The sequence below is a fragment of the Temnothorax curvispinosus genome, unplaced genomic scaffold (assembly GCF_003070985.1).
Source record: "Temnothorax curvispinosus isolate PA1 unplaced genomic scaffold, ASM307098v1 QBEX01015250.1, whole genome shotgun sequence".
In the NCBI taxonomy this organism is placed as follows: Eukaryota; Metazoa; Arthropoda; class Insecta; order Hymenoptera; family Formicidae; genus Temnothorax; species Temnothorax curvispinosus.
This window is the reverse complement of record NW_020225030.1, coordinates 49,312-69,749: the sequence shown is the minus strand read 5'-3', so window position 1 is coordinate 69,749 and position 20,438 is coordinate 49,312. Positions and strand designations below refer to the sequence as shown.

The following is a 20,438-nucleotide window of genomic DNA, read 5'->3' as shown; positions in this document are numbered from 1 at the left end:
TATGTCGCTATGAGTAAGGCGTGTCAAGAGATGATGGCTATTAGTAATTCACTAAAGTTAATTTTGACTGAGTCATTCTTCCCCATGACTTTATGGTGCGATAATAGAGCTGCGGGAAGTAGTGCTGAAACTAATGGTGGGAATAAATTAAGACATATGACTGAGGTGAGAGAGCATTATGTCAAAGAGTGTGTTCAAAGAAACCATGTAAAGGTTAAATGGATAGCATCTAAAGATCAATTGGCTGATTTGTTTACAAAGCCTCTTGCTTTTGAATTACATAGCTATCTAGTAGGCGAGCTTATGAATACTAAATCTTAATTTGTTTAGTAACTTATATTTAATCATTCACAGGAAATAAGTAAGCGGAAAGATAAGGCGTGAGGCGTGCTTTTGGCGAGGATCTAGCTTAAAAACTATCAAAGACTAAGACCCAGTTTCACAAGTGTCGGTTAATTTTTAATCTTAGATTAACTCACTCTTCGTCTCCTTCTAACGTCCCCCTTAGAAAAAGACGAAGAGTAAGTTAATCTAAGATTAAAAGTTAACCGACACTTGTGAAACTGGGCCTAAGAGCGGTCGGGAGGGAGTGTGAGAATACTGGAGCGCCCTGCTCTTATCTCTCTACTTCCTCTACTTTCCCCTCCTCGGGGGTGTACCGATGCTGCGCGGGCCGAATAGGCCCCGACGCGCACACACGAGATCTGGCCGCGTTAAGAAGCGGTTGTTCTTGAAGGAGAGTTATAATATACATTTATATATAGTCATTAATAAGAGTGTTTTTCTTAATTTGACCCACTCCCGGCACCACGATCCTCTCAATTAAACATTAGGTAATTTGTATATAACAATTAAAACTAAATCCATAAATTAATTGCATCTTTAAGCTTATTTGATCAAATGAGTTTTGATAAATGATAGCATTTATCTCGTGTTTTTACTAAATCTAGAATTTATTGGTACCTACAGTAATATGATGCTTAGTTCACGAAAGAGTACTTTTTAATGAAAAGTAGATCACAGCGGATACACTGAATAGTTCGAGCTTATGAAAATATTGTTTTGTTAATGATATCACGTAAATGTAATTTTCAAAAAAGGTAAAAAGACGTCAAGTATACATTTACAATATACATTAATGATACGCGAGATTCACTTAAGGTAAAAGTACCAATACCCGGACACTTAAGGTGAATGTACCAATACCTGGATACGTACCTATGTCTGGATACCTTTAAAAAAATATAAATTTATGGAAATAAACGTTTGGATACTAACTAAAGTTTCGAACTACAAGAAAAAATAATTTTATCTTTGATTTGAGAATTCGCGTTATACTTGTAAATAATAAAGATGTCCAGATATAGGTACATGTCCGGGTTATCCAGATATATTGGTACCTTTACCTTACGTATATATATTATCCCTGAGTTCCGTAAAGCGCATATGCGCGCATTTGTTTACAATATATGTAACGTTTACTATAGATTATAGAAAATGCGCGCGATTATAGAAAATGTGCGTTTTACGGAACTCAGAGTATGTCATCAGTTGATGTTCGGCCTAAACTGTTGTTTATTGTAAGTTTTAAAACGATATCGTGTACACGGTTTGGCGTGAAAACGTGAACTTTTGTTACCGCAGAAAGAGAGAGAAGAAAAGAGACTAATAAAATGTCAAGATTCCATGGATTTTCCATGCACATGGATTTTCACGTAAATTTAACATTGTAATGACTTGACGCATTTTTATCTTTTGATATTTTCTTCCTATATTTGTAAAGGGTGTATGGAAGAATGGTGTGCATTGTCACGTTTCTTGCGGGATTTTGACTGTTCTTGACAATATACGAGTTTACAAATTACGGTACTATTTTTTCCAAAATTTTGCATGTCCACCCATCGTCCCCACGTACTTACCTTTAAGAATGCGAAAATGATAATCATTGATACAATCAACTATAAACGATTCCGCATCGAGTTCCGCAATCAGTTTTAGGATATTTTGAAAATTGACAAGGCTCCATCATTTTGCAATTGTTTAAATAATTGTATCTCGTAAACTAGAGTTTCTCTAATAAGCCTCTGGCCATACGACAGCAACTTTTGATTGGTTTGCCATTTTTTGGCAAAAGCAAGAGAACAGAAAGAGAAAGAGATATAAGAGAGAAAAAGAAAGCGATATGAATGTATATCGCTTTTTCTTTTTTTCTTATATTTTAAATTGCAAGTTGGCCTAGACTCCGATTTATAGAGGGACTCTATCAGAGCCCCTCTTAAAAAAGAAATGTATATAATTTTACGAAACAATGAGAAATTCTTTTTCTACACGGCAAATTATGATAAAACGGCTTGCAATTACAGAAAGCAAGAGACATTACACGGAGGTATTATAGATTAATTCGAATCTGTATTAAGGCTCCTGGATGGTCACCGCGGCCATATTGGATTCTTACTATCGAGGTGAGGAAAACACCCAATTTTGTTGTGCATGCTATTTTCAAATAAAAAGATATTTCAATAAAACATCACTATAGATCGTTTCAGAACACTTCCGAAATTGACCGAAAACTACTCTTTTCCTTCGACAATAAACAAACAGCCATAAAACGAAGCCTAAACATACGGGAAAAACAGCCGTTTAACGACTAAAATAAAGCGATATTGATATCATTTATCATGTACACCTACACTGAACAAAAAATTTATTATTTGCAAGAAATTTGATTTCTTTGAATTTAGTTTCCTTAATTCAAAAAACATACAAAAAAGTGTGCAAGTAGAAACTTGCACATTGCTTCCTCATAGTTTTTAAATGTGCAAGTAGAAATAACTTGTACATTGCTTCCTCATAGTTTTTAAGTGTGCAAGTGGAAACTTGCACATTGCTTTCTTATAGTTTTTAAGTGTGCAAGTAGAAACCTGTACATTGCTTCCTCTATGAGGAAGCCTGTTTTTTTTATGCATAATTATTAGTAGATATTTATTAAATAACTTACACATTTTTTAAGCAGAAATCGGTAACTCTTTTACCTCGCAAAATTCAAAACAACTTTCTTTTAATAATACTCTATATAAAATTACATGTACATCTTATACACTTTTTAAGCAGAAATCGGTAATCCCTTCACCGATCCTCGGCAAATTCACTAACAATCTTCCTTTAAAATGATACACTATCCATCAAATAACTTAGAGTAGACCGAGGCGAATCGGATCAATATAAGTTTTAAGACAATTTTTGTTAGTGTTTTTTTTTTCAAACGAGCTATTTTATTGTGCTAATTAGTAATCCGATTCGCCTCGGTCTACCCTTGCACGCGCGTTTTTATCCTTTCGCGTAAATTATTTCGAGAGCCCACTATACTTATTATTCTCTCACAATTCCTCAATAAATTACAAAGAGAACGTTATCATACATAATGTGATAATCTTGGCGTTAAAAATGAGATATGTATACAGCATGCTTGAAAAGTAATATTTCCAAGACGGAAATATAGCGACAGCTCTAAGGAATAAAATTGTTAAGTGCACAAATAAGTAATCATAGTCATTATGACAACATAATTTATCAGTGTAAACAAAAAATCAATACAATTTGTATCAACATTTCATGCTAAGGAAGTAACTTGAATTCTTGTCAGGAAGACAGATCGTGCAATTAAGTTTTCAAACATAATGTATTGCATATCTTGACAAAAATAGGTAATATATATACGCACGATGAGTTAAAATGCATTGTCAGAATTAATGTAAAAATACTCGGAGTCGAGATACGTGTGTAACTCGGATTGACTTTTTCAGGACGGTACACAAAGAAATATTAATTGTATAGTAGTAAGAATGATATAAACGTATGTATAAACGCAAATAGTGTGACGACATGATTAACATATTTCCGCCAGACCTTGTCGACACCAGATCAGACGTATCGGATGTGGTGTGGTAACTACTATTTGGTATGGTATTAATTCTCAATTAATTTTTATACGAGCTTGAGGGCTTGAGCGAGTTCGCGGTTGAAATACCCTCGATTTGTGCGTACAAAGTAATCGTTGCGTGTAACGCTATTGGCACATTATAATATTCTTACTTGATTTAACGAAGCCAGATGGAAGAAGCTCCTATAGGAGGATACTATCGTCATCGCGTCATGTGGAATTCTTTCAAATTCTTTAAACGTGTAGTCTAAGCAAATCGATAATAAATCATTCGTGTTTACTAATGAATGACTTGGACGTAAGTGGCAGGGAATATGCCGGTACGGCCTCTGCACTCGCCTATCCACCAGCCGTCTGGCTGTTTCTGATGAACGGTTATCAGGTCTCCCGGACTGAGGCTGAGCTCGTCGTTCAGATTCGCGGAGTACTGATAGATCGCTCGACACTGCTCCGTGCGTTCAGTCTTGGCCGTCGCTACTTCCGTACCATCAATCTGGTTGTTGTTGTCTTCTGAGTGACTACTAAACTCGTCAAAATCGCTGAAATCATCCTCGTCCGGTGGATTCTCCGAATTGCCATCACCGGCGGTTCGATCAGCCCAATCGCGAGTCTCGGCGTTCTGATCCTTGGTCAGATGCATCTCGAGTTCGACATCACTGTCCTGAATCTCGAAAGATTCGTTCTTTGTCCAAGAAGGAATCTGCAAGGAGAGAGAACGCGTTGTCTTCATTTTATCGAGAGAGCTTATGATTTTGTACATAAAAGTTTAGAGCAAGTAGTTTGTTGTACTTGTACGTTTGTCCGATAATATAATTCCGCCCGATAATCGTTCCGCGCACTCCGCGAGCTTGATTTACATATAAATTTCTCTGGCACGCTACTATACCTTGAGAACACTTTGTTGCAAACCCTGCTTGTCTCTCGAGACCAAGATATGCTCCGACAAGGGATGTTTGCTCCGTTTGCTACCTTCCACTTCGGCAAGCGTACCGCCGACTTTATATCTAGCCGCCTCCAAGTATAGCAACATCGAGCGCATCTGCAAAAACATATATGCGTGACAATTATTCACTAGCGCGAAATAATTCCCTATCTAATTATGTCAGATAAGTATTACGGCGATAAATGCAAGTGTAAGGAGACGCGTACATGATGCAGCTTGTCCGTCACGTTTTGCGTGCTCTCGTCCGCCGCGAACGCCGGAGTCTTGACAAAGGCTCGGTGTAACGTTTCCAGACCTTCTCTACCTCGCCTTTCCCTCTCCAGATCTTGTCTTATCAGATGCAGCACCCTCACCAAGGCCTGCTTTCGCCGTTCGCGATTCATCGCCAGCGTGACGTGCTCGGCGTAGAAATCCGGCAGCAATTGTTCCGCGTTCGTCACATCGTGATTGTCCATTCGGCGTACGAGATTTTTCAGGATCTCTAGATCCTGCGACACGTTACAGCTACGCACAGGCGTCAGCAAGCGATCGACGCTCTGAGAAAGTATAATATACATACATATTCAAAGTGAGACGTTTGAATATTATAATACTCATTGTCAGGCTCAGGCCCTCAGGCCCTCAGGCCCGACGAATGTAAATGAATATAAATTAATAATAGAGAGAAATAAAGAGGGTGGGCGTGTGGTCATCCGGGGCTCCCTGGTTAATCGATTAATTCGTATTATACCTGCTGCAATCGCGGAGCGAGCGCCTGCAAGTGCGTCAAGTACACGTTGGCGAGGTCCTTCAGGGCGCTCAGTCGCTCCTCCTCGAGCAGTTCCATCTGCTTCGCGCCCTTCCTCATCGTGCTCTCGTACTCGAGCCTGGCCCTCTCAGCTCTCACACTGACCGTGTAGAATTCGGTGTCCGCTCGGCGCGACGAGTCCTCGGCCTTCCTCCGTCTAGCCTCCAGTTTGCTCGCTTCCTTCTCCGTCATTTGATGACTCGACGACCTGTTGTTGCTCTGCTGGCTTTGACCGATGGTCTGTAGCCGCGCCAGATCCTGTAGCCTCTCATTCTCGCGCGCGCACGCAAAGCTCTGCTTTTTGCTCTTCGCCGTTACCCCACGCCATTCCTGAAGCGACTTGGATGCCTTGTCCACCGAGTTTTCGATGCTCTTCCTCGACCGGCCTTGCGTTTCAGCTACGCCCACCTGCACACGAGACAATATACGCGTTATCACCTTTCGTTTCTCGATCACGAGGTCGAATCCTTTCCTCTCTCGACTCTCTTGAGGTTTTCAACATTTCATTGGGAGATGTAACGCAACCTCGTAACGTCCTACCTACGTCCTACGGTCATCGAATCACCCCGTTCTTCGTGCGTCTTTTCGGTTCGAGCTTTCGCTAAGAGAAAGTCGGCTTAAAATTTGTCTAGTCGTCTAGAAACGTATCTGTCTGCGGAGTAATATGTAATCTCATATACCAAATTGCCACCTTAATATTTGCGATTCGATACGCACTTTTCGCCAATGTAATTCGTAAGAGACGAGAGAGAGAGAGAGGAGAGAGGAGAGAGATAACGTGCCAGGGTAAATTTTCCTCACGCGCGCAATCTCCGATTTTAATAATTGTTTAATCAATCATCATCGTTTCGCAACGCGACGCGACGGCGACGTTGCGTAAGTCGACGCGGTTGCGCGCGTCCAGTTTCTTCCTCACGGTCATCACAAGCTTCGTTTTTATAAATCACGATTATAAAGGCACCGTTTCATCTCCTTATAATATTGACTATTGACAAGAGACTCACTCTTAACTTACTCTGAGCGGTTTGGCGAGTTGTTCGCTTAACGCGATGCCCCATAGTCGGTGGGCTTCCGCCGCAGCCTCCATCTCCTCGCCGACACACCTCCATGCCTCGTTCACACCTCCGTTGCTATTGCCACCTGCATTACGAAAGAGAAGATCGCGATCCGTGCTTGGAGGAGATGATATTGCTATGGGCACCGCCTATCTTGCCTAATCTCGCGCCGCGCTCTCTCATCGATGGATACTTATTTGCTATACGCTCGAAAAGTGAAAAGATAAACCTCATAGAGGCCTCGTAGGCCTGATAAACTGAGAGCAGTAATAATATAAAGGAGAGCAAAGATTCTTACTTCAAAATCTAAATCTAAATAAAGGTCTAATCAGGTAACTCACTTATACATATATGATAGGTACATTGCATAATGTATATCTTTGGCGGAGTAAAACTCGCATCGAATCTACAATATACATAAATGTAATATACATATGTAGGGTATGAAATGAATTTCTCCAATAATATTTGCGATGCAGAAAAACTTTACGATGCTCTTATCTATACTTATTAAATCAAGTCAAGTTCTCGCTATATATAAAGAGATATTCTGGATACTCTAATTGTAATTCATCTCATTGTTAAATAAATATAATTGCAATTATCACGTATTATTATTGATCGAATGCAAGTAACCGACGCGACGCAATGGATGCAATGATTGCAATGGCATAAAACCTCTTGTACCGAACAGAACCGACAGTCACCTTGATCCTTGGCGCAGGCCTTTGTCAGCTTGCTACTGAGTTTGCTGAGCCCTTTCGCGTACGTAGCTTCCAGTTCGGCTCTGAAACATATATTTTCGCATTTTCCCCATTGAAAAATCGCGCCCGCGCAAATGACGAACGATGGAAAGGAAACAAGTTTAAGTACCTTTCGTGAAGAATCGATGCCAGTTCCTTGCAAAAATCGCCTCCTTGTTTGACGTACCTTCGCACGTCCTCGAAGCCACCTTGTCCTCCCTGCACGTGACAAGAAGGCAATTAGTTGCGCAACCATGAGACTGGCATACTTGATGGCATAAAAAAGGGAAGCAAGAAAGTATAGGAAGAGGATTTTACAAAAACGTTCCGCTTTGCTATATTCTAGATCTAGATATTTCTCTTTTGCGATAAACCTAATAATATCAAGTTGATATATATTTCATATTCAGCGTTATCGCCATAAAATTTCTTTATAACGTCATTAAATATCATCACAGTAGAAAGCTCTGCGTCGTATTAAAATTCAAAAGGAGAATTTCTATTACGTACGATAAAATTTGGAGAGAGAGGGAGAGAGAGGAAGGGAGGGAGAGAAGGAGGGAGGGGGGAGAGAGAAAGAGAAAGAGAGAGAGGGAGGGAGAGGGAGAGGGAGAGAGAAAGGGAGAGAGAGGGGGGAGGGGGGAGAGAGGGGGGAAAGCGCAAAGTGTTACTTGGAAAAATTCGATAGTAAAAGAAAGACAATTAATACAGAGTAAATATCAATTTGCACCGAGTTATCGCAAATTTGATACAGTTTAATTATGAATATATAGCGATAACAGAATTTTATATTTTATCATTCTCGTAGACAAGTCTTGTGGATCTTTGAAAGTTCGATATCTTTTAAGATTATCATTTCGTCTTCAAGAGATAAAAATCTATACTATGATTTGTTTGGTTTTATGCCTAACTCGAATACACTCGATTCTCGAGGGGAAAGCATAAGATAGCGGTAACCCGCGTCACGGACTGATTGTATGCAACATTACCACTGTCTTGTACCGACCGATACCATTATTTTTCTCACGCTTACGCAGTTCTTCTCCTACAACGGAAATTGTTCTAGTCATAAAGGATCGATGTACACTCTACCGGCAGGAATGCCTGGACATAATACATATACAAATACATGTACATATATGTCACATACATATCAAAATGTCCAGGCATTCCTGCCGGTCAGTGTACATGTATCTATCGGTTATCATCCAATTGTTTGATTTGTCGCTGTTATACCTTTGCTTAGCTTCTTCAAATATTTGTCGCATGTGATTATCATAAACGATATTTTTGCACGAACGCTATTAATTTGACTCTATTTTGTTTACAAAATACATCCTGCAGTTATGCAGACTTATATATACATATATAAAGCAAAACATTTCTATCTCTTTTTTATCCAAGAATTTATACTATACGAAAGAATAAAAAAAAATATATATATATATATATATACACACAATTTTTTGATATGTATAATACATGTGTATGGACATTGTTTGTACGCGTAAATTTCTTTCTCTTCATTTTCTCATTATTAAATCCTTTTGTATCTTAACGGGCGCACCGTTTTCAACTTGGATAACATTGCCATATCTTATGGAGAAAGGAAGCTTCTCTTCTCCAAGACTCCCGGAAGCTGCAGGAATGATAAAATCGTAAAACACTAGCTTATAATGGAAAGGTGTTTGTGCACGATAAACGTTCCCGCGGCTATCGGATATCGCACTTCTTTTCGTTTGCCGCGCTAAGGTGACTGACACTTGATTCGAATTACAGCTTAATCATCGCCCGCGGCACTCGGTGAAAGCAAGCGTTGACTCGCTAGGCTTTGAGGAAAGTCAAAAGAGTTGCGTGTTAATTAGCTAGATGCGTATATACAAAGATACGATAAATTTATATATATATATATATATATATATATATACACACACACACACACACACACATACGTATATACATATATACATATCAAATATACATAACATAGAACTATAGCGAAAGAAAACAAAACTGTCGATATATAGTCATCGCAAGTTTGTCGAGTATTCATTGGTACGTTCGCTCAAATAAGATTTAGTTCGACGCCAATAATGGAAAACCACCTTTCTACGGAGCTATTGGAGCATGGCGTGTTAAATACGATTGATAATTGTCAGTTAAATAAATTAGTCTCTATGTCAGCAGTTCTGATGCAGACTATTGACATATTTAACGTATTTTAAGAATTTCAAATTTTAAATCGTAGTCGTCAAAGATGCGATTCACAACTCAAGCAGTGAAAATAAATTATACAAATTTTTAGCGTCAATAAATATTTACGCCGTAAAAATAAAAGGCAAAATAATATCTAAATCAATTTCAAACACGGAATTTCATTATAATTCGCCAGTTTTGTCAAGTACCGATTTTTTGCTCGGCAAAATATTTCTAGGCGAGAAAGGGATAGTCATCAATGCAAACCCGTCATTTGATCATAATGTGCAATCATATTACGTAATATCTTTACTGATAAATGGTAATAGTAGTAGTAGTAGTAGTAGTAGTAGCAGTAGCAGTAGTAGTAGTAGTAGAGGAATTAACCGGTATAAGAATATTACATTTCCGTCATCCGTGTGTCTGCATATATACTCTCACAATTATAGCGCGTATATAAGTTATGCAAGACGTTAAAAAGTCACACTGTCTTAAAATCTTAGAAAATGAGTCGGCTATAAAGTTAAGATATATTCCTAGTAAATTCAGCGCGTTTTTTTCAAATATACTTGTTTTCCTTTAAAAATATGTATATAAGTACATGCCGTTATATCTCGTGGACAAATAGCGCGTGCTCGTATAGCGGATGCGATTGTGTGCATTCACACCACTGGGTAACGGTAACGGTCGAGATAAAATGAGTTGGTGTAACTATTACCAATTCGGACGGCTAAAAGGTTAATCGATACAGTCGATTATAGTAGGTTTGTCGATGACGACAAACGGGCGTGCACTTGCAACAGGTGGTTTATTTCCACTCGCCTCGTCTCGCAATGGACAGGTCAATGACCAGTCGCCATCGAATCTATTACAGCGCACTTTACGTGAATAAAGTAGAAGAGCACATAAGCGATCTAGCATTCCCGAAATAATCATGATATATGTATGGTAATACATGTAACTATAAATTGAAGCGTATTATGTATTATGTAACTATAAATTAAAGTGCTCGCACGTTGGCTCACTTGGCTCACTTTTATTGGCCAATTTAATAAAAATTGATTTATTCGCGCGTCCAACTCATTTTAAACGCGTTAATACGAGAAAGTCCGGTCGAAAAAAAAAGAAAAAATATACGGCACAATTGTAAAGCCAACCGCTCGTATTAATGCGAACGTGCCAGTCACTCAATGCGAATTCATCTCTTATTCTCCTCGATCGCATCTTCAACTGCGTTAATGCGAGACAACGCGTGCGAATTCCCCCGAATTTCCGAGGGGCTTGCCTTTTATCTCGTCATATCGGAGCACATCCATCTATACATATTTATCGTTAAACAAAGGAACTTTCATCGTCACGAGCGTTTCTTTGTTCTTTCTGATTGTGAGTCGCGCGTCATCATCAACCTGTTAAATTGTCACGCCCTAATTTTGTAATAATAACACAAGTACACAATCAGAAATGCACGCGATAAGATGCAGAAAAAAATGCATTTCACCCGAATCCTACGCAACAATTAGTTTGCGCAGATTATCTTATAGGGCACGGAGCAGAGATTTTACGTTCAATTGAGGCTAAAATACTTAATGGATCGTAAGCAAAACAGAATTTGCGTTCAACGTTCGACAGACCTTAATGAAAATTATTGACCGTGGCAACAATTGTCGTATATCGATCGATGCTGCTCGATGACAGCTGTGACGCTGGTAATAAAATTGCTCGAGATATTTCTAAATGCAAGAAGCGAGCGTCACAGTATGTTTATTTCGCTTTCAACTGATAATTTTGTTCACAGCGTTCGTGAACGAATTATACGTCACACGTATATATATGTATTTTCATATTGTCTAAAAAAGTGCACGGAGAAACTCATCGACTCCTGTGCCACGCTATCGAAAAATTCGTGGTTGAATGTAACAGTCTCTAAATACGCTTACACGTGCATATGATTTTCAGGACACATATGAAAACACGTATAGGGAAGGCGGTCAAGCCTTGTGCATCGTGCATGTGCGCACTTGCGCGCGCGCTTGTGTGTGTGTGTGTGTGTGTGTGTGTGTGTGTGTGTGTGTGTGGTTGTGAAACAAAGTCGGCTATTTTCTCCGCGTAACTTTCCCACACTTTCCATACTTTGCTCTTGCGATGCTTCAAGGCATGCTCGTACCTGGCCGCTTAGCGCCATTTCTCTTGGACAATCGATAAATCTCTTGATCGGACAAGCGGCCAAGTAAAATTTCAACTCGGGGAAAGCAGAATTGGAAAACGACAAACGACATTTTAGATACTGACGATTTGTAAATTAATTATTAACATTAACCTATATTTCTCAAGATTTATATTTCTTAGTTTTTATATCGAGTTTTATATTTTTATAGATTTTACATGCAAGATTTACATTTTACGTCTACAGATAAATTCTAACTGAAAAATTTCAGTAAGGATTTATCAAGAAAATATCAAATCTTTCGACAAACGTGTTTGATGAATAAATCTTTTGGTACATCACAGAGATAATTAAGAATCAGGATTTCACAAAATGGAAGAAAAAATTTTTTCATGCATGACAAATCCGCGTAAATCACGTAACGATGACTTGATAGATGAACGAAAAGCATTCTAAACGCGCTAAAAAAGTCTGTTATGGTGAAAATGATTTTCGATGAAAATGACGTCATCGCTGCGAGAGCAGCATCCGAAAAGTTTCTCGTAAGAGCGAAACGCGTTACGAAAAAGCGCGCAAACATTGATTTCTATGCCTCGTGTCGCTGATTTATCGCGCGTGCACCTCCTCTTAAAGTCTCGCCGAAATTGCTACTTTGTATTTGCTGTAAAATATTCGTGGAAACGTGTCAATATCATTTAGATATCCAGTGACGAACGTGCTGTGACCGGTAAACATGTCAAACATTTGCGACTTACGAAGAAAACTTTTTTCTTCGTAAGAGATTCCTTCGTCTTGGACAGATGTAACCAACATATTAATGTATGCACAATCGTATAACGCAAACATTTAAAAACTATATATGTATAAGAGGTACATCTTTTGAGATACATTTTCGCGTTACGTTACAATCACTCGTTTTGGACTTTTATTGTTTGTTCATTCGCATTTATCTTTCCATTTCTTTCTAGCTTTCAAGAGCATCACGTTCGGTCGTAGGGTACGCAAGTGTACAACAACCGCACAAACGTGTCAGTGATCCTGGTAATGAGAGAAAGAAACAACAAGAGCGCAAAATACCTCGTCGGACTCGTAGGTCTGCAACAGATGAGTCGAGGCCATTAACCCTCTGATTGACCCGAGCATTCTCCTCTTAATCAGACCACTTTTCCCACCGTAGTCCCTCGACGCTTCGGCATCACCACTGGTCCCCGCCATTGCCATCGTCACTACTGGTGTTGGCGCCGTCGCCGTCGCCGTCGTCACCTTCATCTCGTCGTTCTCCGTCACCCGCGAGCATAGCTTATCCATGCTAAAAGACCCTGGCAGTTGCAACCTCGTCCTATTGTTCTCCAAAATATCGTCCGAACTAGCCGTCTTTCTTCGCAGGTTGCCGCGCAATCTTCTCGCGTCGTTCGCCGATGTGTTTCCCGAATCGGGCGATGCTGACGTTGGCCTCTCGATATCATCGGAAACGTTCACCTCCTCCGACACCGACGACAAACCAAACTCCTCCACCCTGGTGATCGAGCCAGACTCCTGGGTGTGAGCCCGCGTCAGATCGTAGAAGCCACGCTGCTTGCTCTTGGATGTTTGCACGGGAGTGGCACGATTGCTTCGCACCTTGACGCGAGAATTTTCCTCGATAAAACATCGGTCCAAGTAAAATGAAGGCGTTCCCCCCGGGAAACGTGGCGCAAGCTAGAAAACTCATCGCTTTTGCGCGCGAAATTATCAATCGCGAGAATTATAGGTAACCCGTGCATTTTCTCCGTTTTAACTGTTATAACAATGCATGTTCGAGGTATCGTCAAGTCGGAAATCTTAAAAACTCGTATCACGTTATTTAATTTAATTACGTCGGCACTTGTTTGCACGATCGAGTGTAGGATCCTTGGAAAAATGTGTGAAGAAATTAAATCGAGAGCAAAACAAGTTCATAACTTACAAGGTCCAGTGTAAACGTCGTATTTAAAGCGATGAGTTATATAAATTATAAATTTCGCGCTTCTCAACCGCGAATTTCACGCTCTGAATTTCATATCGAGCAGCGTGACCATAAACATTAGTTAAAACCTCGGTTAAAACTGACTGACTGACTGACTAACGATTTAAGCAGCTCGGCTGATTCTTTTCATCTATTACTTTATCTGTTACGGTACGGTCTTTACAAAGCTACAAAGATATACACACGTTTAATATCACCTTGGAAAATCAGATCGAGAATCAGCCCCGCGGATGGGATTCAAATTAACATTTCTGAAAACAAAGTACGGGCGCGCAGTTTTCTATAGTTTTATCAATAATCTTTACTTTCGATCGACTTTAACTAACGTTTACTAGTTTACTTATTGTTAGTCGCGCCAAGATTTCTTATCTTTTCTTTTCTCTTTCAATTTTTCGACACTACCTCAGGATTGAGCGCGCCGACCGCTTGCAACTTGGCGTGCCTGTTGACCACCTGGCCGATCCTCGTCTTTTCTTCTCGCAACCAGCTACGCATCCTGCCCCAAGCCTTGCCCAGTCGTCGCTTCTGCAACCTCAGCCGTTTGCCGCGGTCCGAACCTCCGCTCTCCGACAACGCTGCCTCCTCGCCGCCGGCGCCATGCGGGCACTCGGGGTCCGAGTACGAACCAGACATCGACGCTATGCCGGCGTCGTAACCGTCGCTGTCCGACGCGCCGTAGCTTCTTCTGCCAGATTTGAGCGATCTGGTGGAACGTTTCATCCGGTCTCGTTGTTGGTTCTTCTTTTCAGGCGAAACTATTGCGTTTGCGACTTGGTAATTTTCCTGATCGTTTTCGAGATCGGTATTGGAGATCGTCGGCACTTCTTCCTCTCGCGATTCGTTCCAAGATACGTCCTTGCACGTTAGTTTCGGCATGTCGCGGTCGTAAGGATCCTGACGAGCTGCCGGCAACGAGGATTCGCCTGAAATTATTTGGTCCTTATCACGACCGGGTCGTTCCAAGGAAGCTCGACTACTTTCCAGAATGGCGCTCTTAGGAAAGTCGTACAACTGATTTCCCGACAAGTCAGCTTGATCGCTCGTGTCGACCTCCAGAATAACAATCTCGTCGCCGTTTTCGTCGTCGTTCTCGTGAAAATTCTCACCGGCGCGTAAAAAGCTGAAACTGATCGTCGGCACTCCATCGGCGTCCGTTTTCAGTGTCGTAGTGGCGTTCAGTTCCATCGTAGTACTGTGTCTCTTCTCATCCCGAGTCCTGTTGTTCACGCGAGACTCGGCGGGATTCACTTGGAGATTGTCCGAGACACAGACTCGACTCGATCTACTCGCGACGGCGACGGCGACGGCGACGGTCTCCGCTCGTGAGGTTTCGCTCCGCGACACCTCGCCAACGCTGTCGGGAGACAGGGAGAGGCCTCCAGGTCGACTCGACGTCGCGTCTTTCGACGACCAGACTCTCGTAGGACTCTCTCTCCCCAAGAACTTGGCCGTCGTATTTTCCTTGACGAGTCTCATTGCCATCTCGTCCTCGGAGGGTCTTTTACGTTTCTTCCTCGCTTCGTCGTTCTTGTCTTGGCGTTCCGCCTCCTCGTGGAACTCATGACAGTGTACAATAATCGGCATCGGGACATCGTACCACGTTGCCGTTGCAGCACTCGCGATGCCACTGCTCAAGGTTGAACTCTTCGCGGGAGTCTTCAGACCTGTCAAAACGTGCCGCATCTCGTTCATCTCCGCTATTATATATTATATACAATATATTAATACATATAAAATCCTTCTTCCTTTCTTGTGTGTGGTGACGCGAGTTTTCTGCAGCTTCTGGAATCGATTCTTCGCCTTTGGCTCTCCGTTCTTTTCTCTTCTCTCCGTTTGCGAATATCGTTGCGATTGCGAAACGGAACGATGTTAATTGTAAGAGATGACGGTCGAATCACGGCGGATAATAATCAAGTAAAACGTGTGCCGCTATGTTACGTCACGCGTTGCGATAACGCATAACACATAACGTATAGGAAAAACTGCTCGTTAATCAACGTAGCGTGTAAATCAAGACAACGTCGCTCCTTTTTTTTCTTCGAATGAAGAGAAAAGTCTTTTGATCTTGGACGTTAATTATTTTCGTCGATCCGTCCGCGGAGGAAGCGACACCACGGTGTGGTGTCGATCGGATCAGTTTATTAAGTTTATTTTGTCTCTGCATCAGCGGTGAGAGAGTGAGAGTAATTAATACTTCGATTAACATCCCACGCTGCATGACCTCGTTGGTGAAAGATCTGAATTATTCTTCGTACGAAAGTAGTCACGTAATAGCCCGGCAATAATTCCTGATGGCACTTTTGCATTTTCCTTCATACCACGCACAAACTAATGTACATTACACAAATTCCTTCAACGCGTATAATATTCCAAGTTTTATTTGTCACAAGTTGCGCAAGCTCGCTTTCGTTTCGCGCGAGATTCGCGCCTATGCGATTCGCAAAATTTGTTTATCGAAGGAATAGTCGGCGACATTCCTATATTCCATATTCGACAAATTTCGTTTATATCAAGAATGAGAAAAGTATAATTAGTCTCGAAATTCTCACATCCTGCATCTACCGCATTCCAATTGTGCTCGTTACAATTTTCTGCATTCTATAATATATGTATATATCACACGTAATTACGCGTATCGCCAAGACATATCTCTTGCGTCCCACAAACTTGGCTTATAGCGAGAATACTAGGCGAGAATAACCCTCAAATTTCTCCGACGAATTCTCTAGCCGACCAAGTAAATTCCGTCGCGGCGTCGGCTACAATCGTCAACTTTTGTTTGTCAATCGCGTCAATCGTTAGATCGCGGCGAGGAGCTTGGTGGAACTTAGTACCGCGATTAGCAGGAGATATGGAACGTATGGCGGAATAGTGGAATACCGTACAATGCGTGACGTGGAAAAAAAAACAGAACGACGCGACGTTCCGCGGCAGTAATGACGCTTCACGAAGCGAAGCGACGCCGCACCGCGCCGTGGAATCGATGATCTCCTGCAGATCGAATACCGACGCGGACGTGGCGTAGTGGCGGGATAAAGAAAGTGACGTCGTGTACATTTCAACCGGATATACGTTGAATTTCGCGTTGCCCATCTCTTCCGTTGGTCTACTTCTATCATATTTCGAGTCATCGGTTTAACGTGTGCATACTGTACATACGTGACTGGCGCGCGACTCGCGACTCACGTGGAAGCGCGACGCGACGACGCCGCGACGCGACGATGCGACGTCACGAGCGATGGAGAACGGCTGAAGAACGATGTCGCGGTTTTGCGCGCTGAGAATTATAAGCACGCGCGTACATATACGCTCATAAATGTATGTATATGTGCGAACGTTTCATTCGAGCGCGACGTCGAGCATGTCGAACACTTTGAGCACGGAAGCAGCGAATGGATGACGGCACGATCACGCCGATCACGCGCGCGCGAGCCGCGACTGCCGCGAGCATTCACGAATCCAAACGAACGACGCCACGACGGCGACGGCGACGGCGACGGCGACGCCACGATGCTACGACGTCGTCGCACGTTGCACCGTCCTCAGTCGGTGTTACATATTACGTAATTACGTAATTACGCGGAGCCGTATGACGAGCGAATGTAACAAGTGCGCGAGAACGGTGCGAAGTACCGCGTTCCAATTCTGTTTAAATAAGTTGTTTAGCCGTTGTTTTTTTTTCTCTCGTTGCTTCACGCTCTCTTCGCTTATCACGCGCGTGGTAATCTGGCAATTGGCGTCACGTTGCGCCCTGAATAGCGCGCAAGGGCCGCGAATGAGACGGATGGTCGGATCGAAGCTCAAGTCGCTCAAGATCGATCAATTTCGCATAACGAGCAAAAAGCGATCGCTATCCTGAAGCGACGCGACACGCGACGGGAGCGCGAAAATTCACGTTCGCGTTCCCGTCCGACGGACATCGTAGATGTAGATGTAGATAGAAAGACCGATATCGTCTAGAGTAGAGAAAAATACATTTTGCATTTTAGAAGCAAAAATGCGAAATTTGTTTCGACAAATTGAATACCGACTGAATGCTCCAATTGTTCTTGAACGTAACGATTAATCGCGATGATGATTATTCGAGTTTCCACTCGAGGCTCCAGCGATCCGAAAGTAATTTTCTGATACGCTTTGACACGCACTTGTCGTCGATGACGGTCGCCGAACGATTTTCGCCCGATCGTCGCATTTCCAGTACTTCACCGATTTTCGATCGATATCTTCGAATGATGTCAAACAACGGCCACGGCGGAATATCGCGCAAGTTTTCGCAACGCGTTCGTGTCGGAACGCGAAGCTACGCGACGCGACGTTCCGACGACGACTGTCGGAGGTCGCCTGGAAGCCACGTTATACAACCGCGGTGAACAATTACGTCCGTATTATACCGCGTGTACGCACTTACGCATACCGTTTGTCGCACAATCGTCGCGAGTTCCGCGGTTTCGCGACACCGCTACCGCGGTGGAGACGCACGCTTGCTTCGTATTTGATCCCAATACAAGAATCGTCCATTCGATCTCAAATTAGCCAAAATTCCATTCCCCCCTTTCATCTTCTTCCCTCCCTTCTACCGACACGCGCGATATTATTACGCGTCGGAACAAAGCGATCGCTTAGGCTTTTTAGAGGCTTAGACAGATCATCCTGCCTTGGTCTTTTTTCATTCTCGCGAGACACTTTCGCGACACAGTACAGCTGTGTTTTTCTGCACTTTTAATTTATGTGTTTCGTTCCTTGCCTTCGCCTCGCAGCAATCGGAGGAAAATAACTATTAGGGAACAACAAATCTACACATCTGTTTGTCCTTTCTTTTCTTTCTTTTGGTGTCCCTCCTTCTGATACTTGACGAAATATACTTGTTATATATCTAAACCTCTCACATATGAGACGAGAAAGATTCTTTTTGTTTGAAAGACTTCTTATATATTTCTTCTGATATGAAAACTCTTGCACGATACGATCGCTTTGCATTCCGCTCTACAAAGTTGTAAAAATTGAGGCCATTCGCCGGCATTCCCACTGTTGCTCGAGTAAGCAACGCGGTTATCACGAAAACACTGCAGAAACTTTACAAGCCAAAGCTAGTCCCTCGCAAAGTTGTCATTTTAATGTTTAAATTACTGTGTAATTTTAAATATAAATCTTACAATTAGTTAGCATTTGGCAGCACTAAAAAACAAAATGTATCTAGACGAGATGTATAACGCTAAATACACAAGATCTTATACAAGAAAGGCAGAGGGCAGAGATGCGAGATGCGAGATACGAGATACGAGATACGTAATATGGCAGGATATGTAGAGAGAGACATAACATAATATTAGGCAACCAAAGTGTGTGATACAAGACTATAATGCAGTTTGGCGTACATTACCGAGAGAGAGAGAGAGAGAGAGAGAGAGAGAGAGAGAGAGAGAGAGAGAATGTAACATCTCCCAAATAAATTTAATTTAATCTTTGACGCGAGTTCGCGTTCCGTATACGCGATTCCGACTCATCTTGATTTCGATCAGTTTCACTACTTGACCGCGTACGACCAAGAAATTTGACCAAGAAGTTTGTCGTTGAAACAAACTTTGAATTCTTATCTTACTGGTTCAGTGATCGTCGATTGTCTTTGTCGGAAATGAAAATTCGATGCTAAAAGACACGAAAGTGACGCGCTAGAAACGCACTATGTCTATAATATACTATATGCTTTCTTCGACAAAAATAACGCGTATACAGAATGATACAGAATGATACCGTACTTTAAGGTTTAAACACTATAAAAGAGAATTAATCAAAGTTTCGTTTCGCTTCGTTTTGTCACATATATCTCCCCTCGCATATAATATAAGATACCTGAATTCTTCTACCGATTTCAAGCACCTCCCGATCGCTGCAACGATCACAGACAAGACACAGAATCTTTTGAATTTACAGAATCTTTCGATAACATTATTATAATCGAAACACACCGTCGTTGATGCGTGTGCAGGTGCACGTAATTGTAGGCGCGTGTATTACGCGCGTAAAACGCACATTGTACGTGCACGAGCGTTGCACCGAAGTCACTGCAGCGGTCGCGGACCGTTTGTCGCGCTTGCGGGAAACGGGAACGCGAACGAGTGCGGAAACGCGCAAAGGCCGAACGGGGAGAGGGAAGGAGAGAGAGAGAAAGAGAGAACTGGCATGTGCACCACTGCACCGGCGTAACCCCAAAACGAATGGTAACGAGCAGTGGATAGTTAAGAGTTTTAAGACGACTAAACGTACGTGTTTCTAGGCGGGGGATTACGCAGTTTGTATGCGTGTTTTCTGATCTACGGATTATATTTAGCCTGCCACTCCTTAGGCACTCCGGTATCTCTCGCCTCTCCACTCTCGCTTGCCGGCTCGTTCGCCCGTGTCGCATAACGAGAGTTGCACCAGCACGTGCGTGCGTCGTAACGTAGGTATCTCGCGCCGAATTCTTATTGCTCTTGCAGGGGGGAGGGAGAGAGAGAAAGGGAGACGCACGTATTTGCATCCCCTTTTGTACCTTTGATAAGAGTTTGAACACTCCTCTCTTATCTATTTATATCTAATTAAAAGTTTATCAAGTTTATAGAGTATTT

At 42.0% G+C, this 20,438-nt stretch overlaps 1 protein-coding gene across 3 annotated transcripts; it reads right to left on the bottom strand.

Moving 5' to 3' along the window:
- Positions 1-3,552: 3,552 nt before the first annotated feature.
- On the bottom strand, positions 3,553-19,619 carry LOC112465493. 3 transcript variants are annotated; one of them, XM_025033056.1, is made up of 10 exons: positions 17,865-19,619; positions 14,236-16,431; positions 12,906-13,448; positions 7,599-7,687; positions 7,433-7,512; positions 6,686-6,810; positions 5,614-6,078; positions 5,090-5,419; positions 4,827-4,979; positions 4,221-4,640 (listed from the first exon to the last, which is right to left on the bottom strand). In XM_025033056.1, the coding sequence occupies exons 2-10, from the start codon at positions 15,523-15,525 to the stop codon at positions 4,221-4,223; spliced, it is 3,495 nt and encodes a 1,164-aa protein (XP_024888824.1). In that variant the 5' UTR covers positions 15,526-16,431; positions 17,865-19,619. The 3 variants fall into 3 exon arrangements, with proteins under 3 accessions (XP_024888826.1, XP_024888824.1, XP_024888825.1); XM_025033057.1 differs by having other exon boundaries at positions 17,979-19,619; XM_025033058.1 differs by lacking the exon at positions 17,865-19,619 and having other exon boundaries at positions 3,553-4,640; positions 14,236-15,525.
- Positions 19,620-20,438: the final 819 nt, after the last annotated feature.

What these genes read in the sequence shown, in the direction of transcription:
- LOC112465493 (XM_025033056.1), bottom strand. Translation starts at nt 15,525, where the DNA reads ATGAACGAGATGCGGCACGTTTTGACAGGTCTGAAGACTCCCGCGAAG. An exon ending in AACTCGCCAAACCGCTCAGA is followed by an intron (nt 6,079 to 6,685) that starts GTAAGTTAAGAG and finishes TCTCGTGTGCAG; the next exon opens with GTGGGCGTAGCTGAAACGCA. An exon ending in TGCAACAAAGTGTTCTCAAG is followed by an intron (nt 4,641 to 4,826) that starts GTATAGTAGCGT and finishes CTCTCCTTGCAG; the next exon opens with ATTCCTTCTTGGACAAAGAA.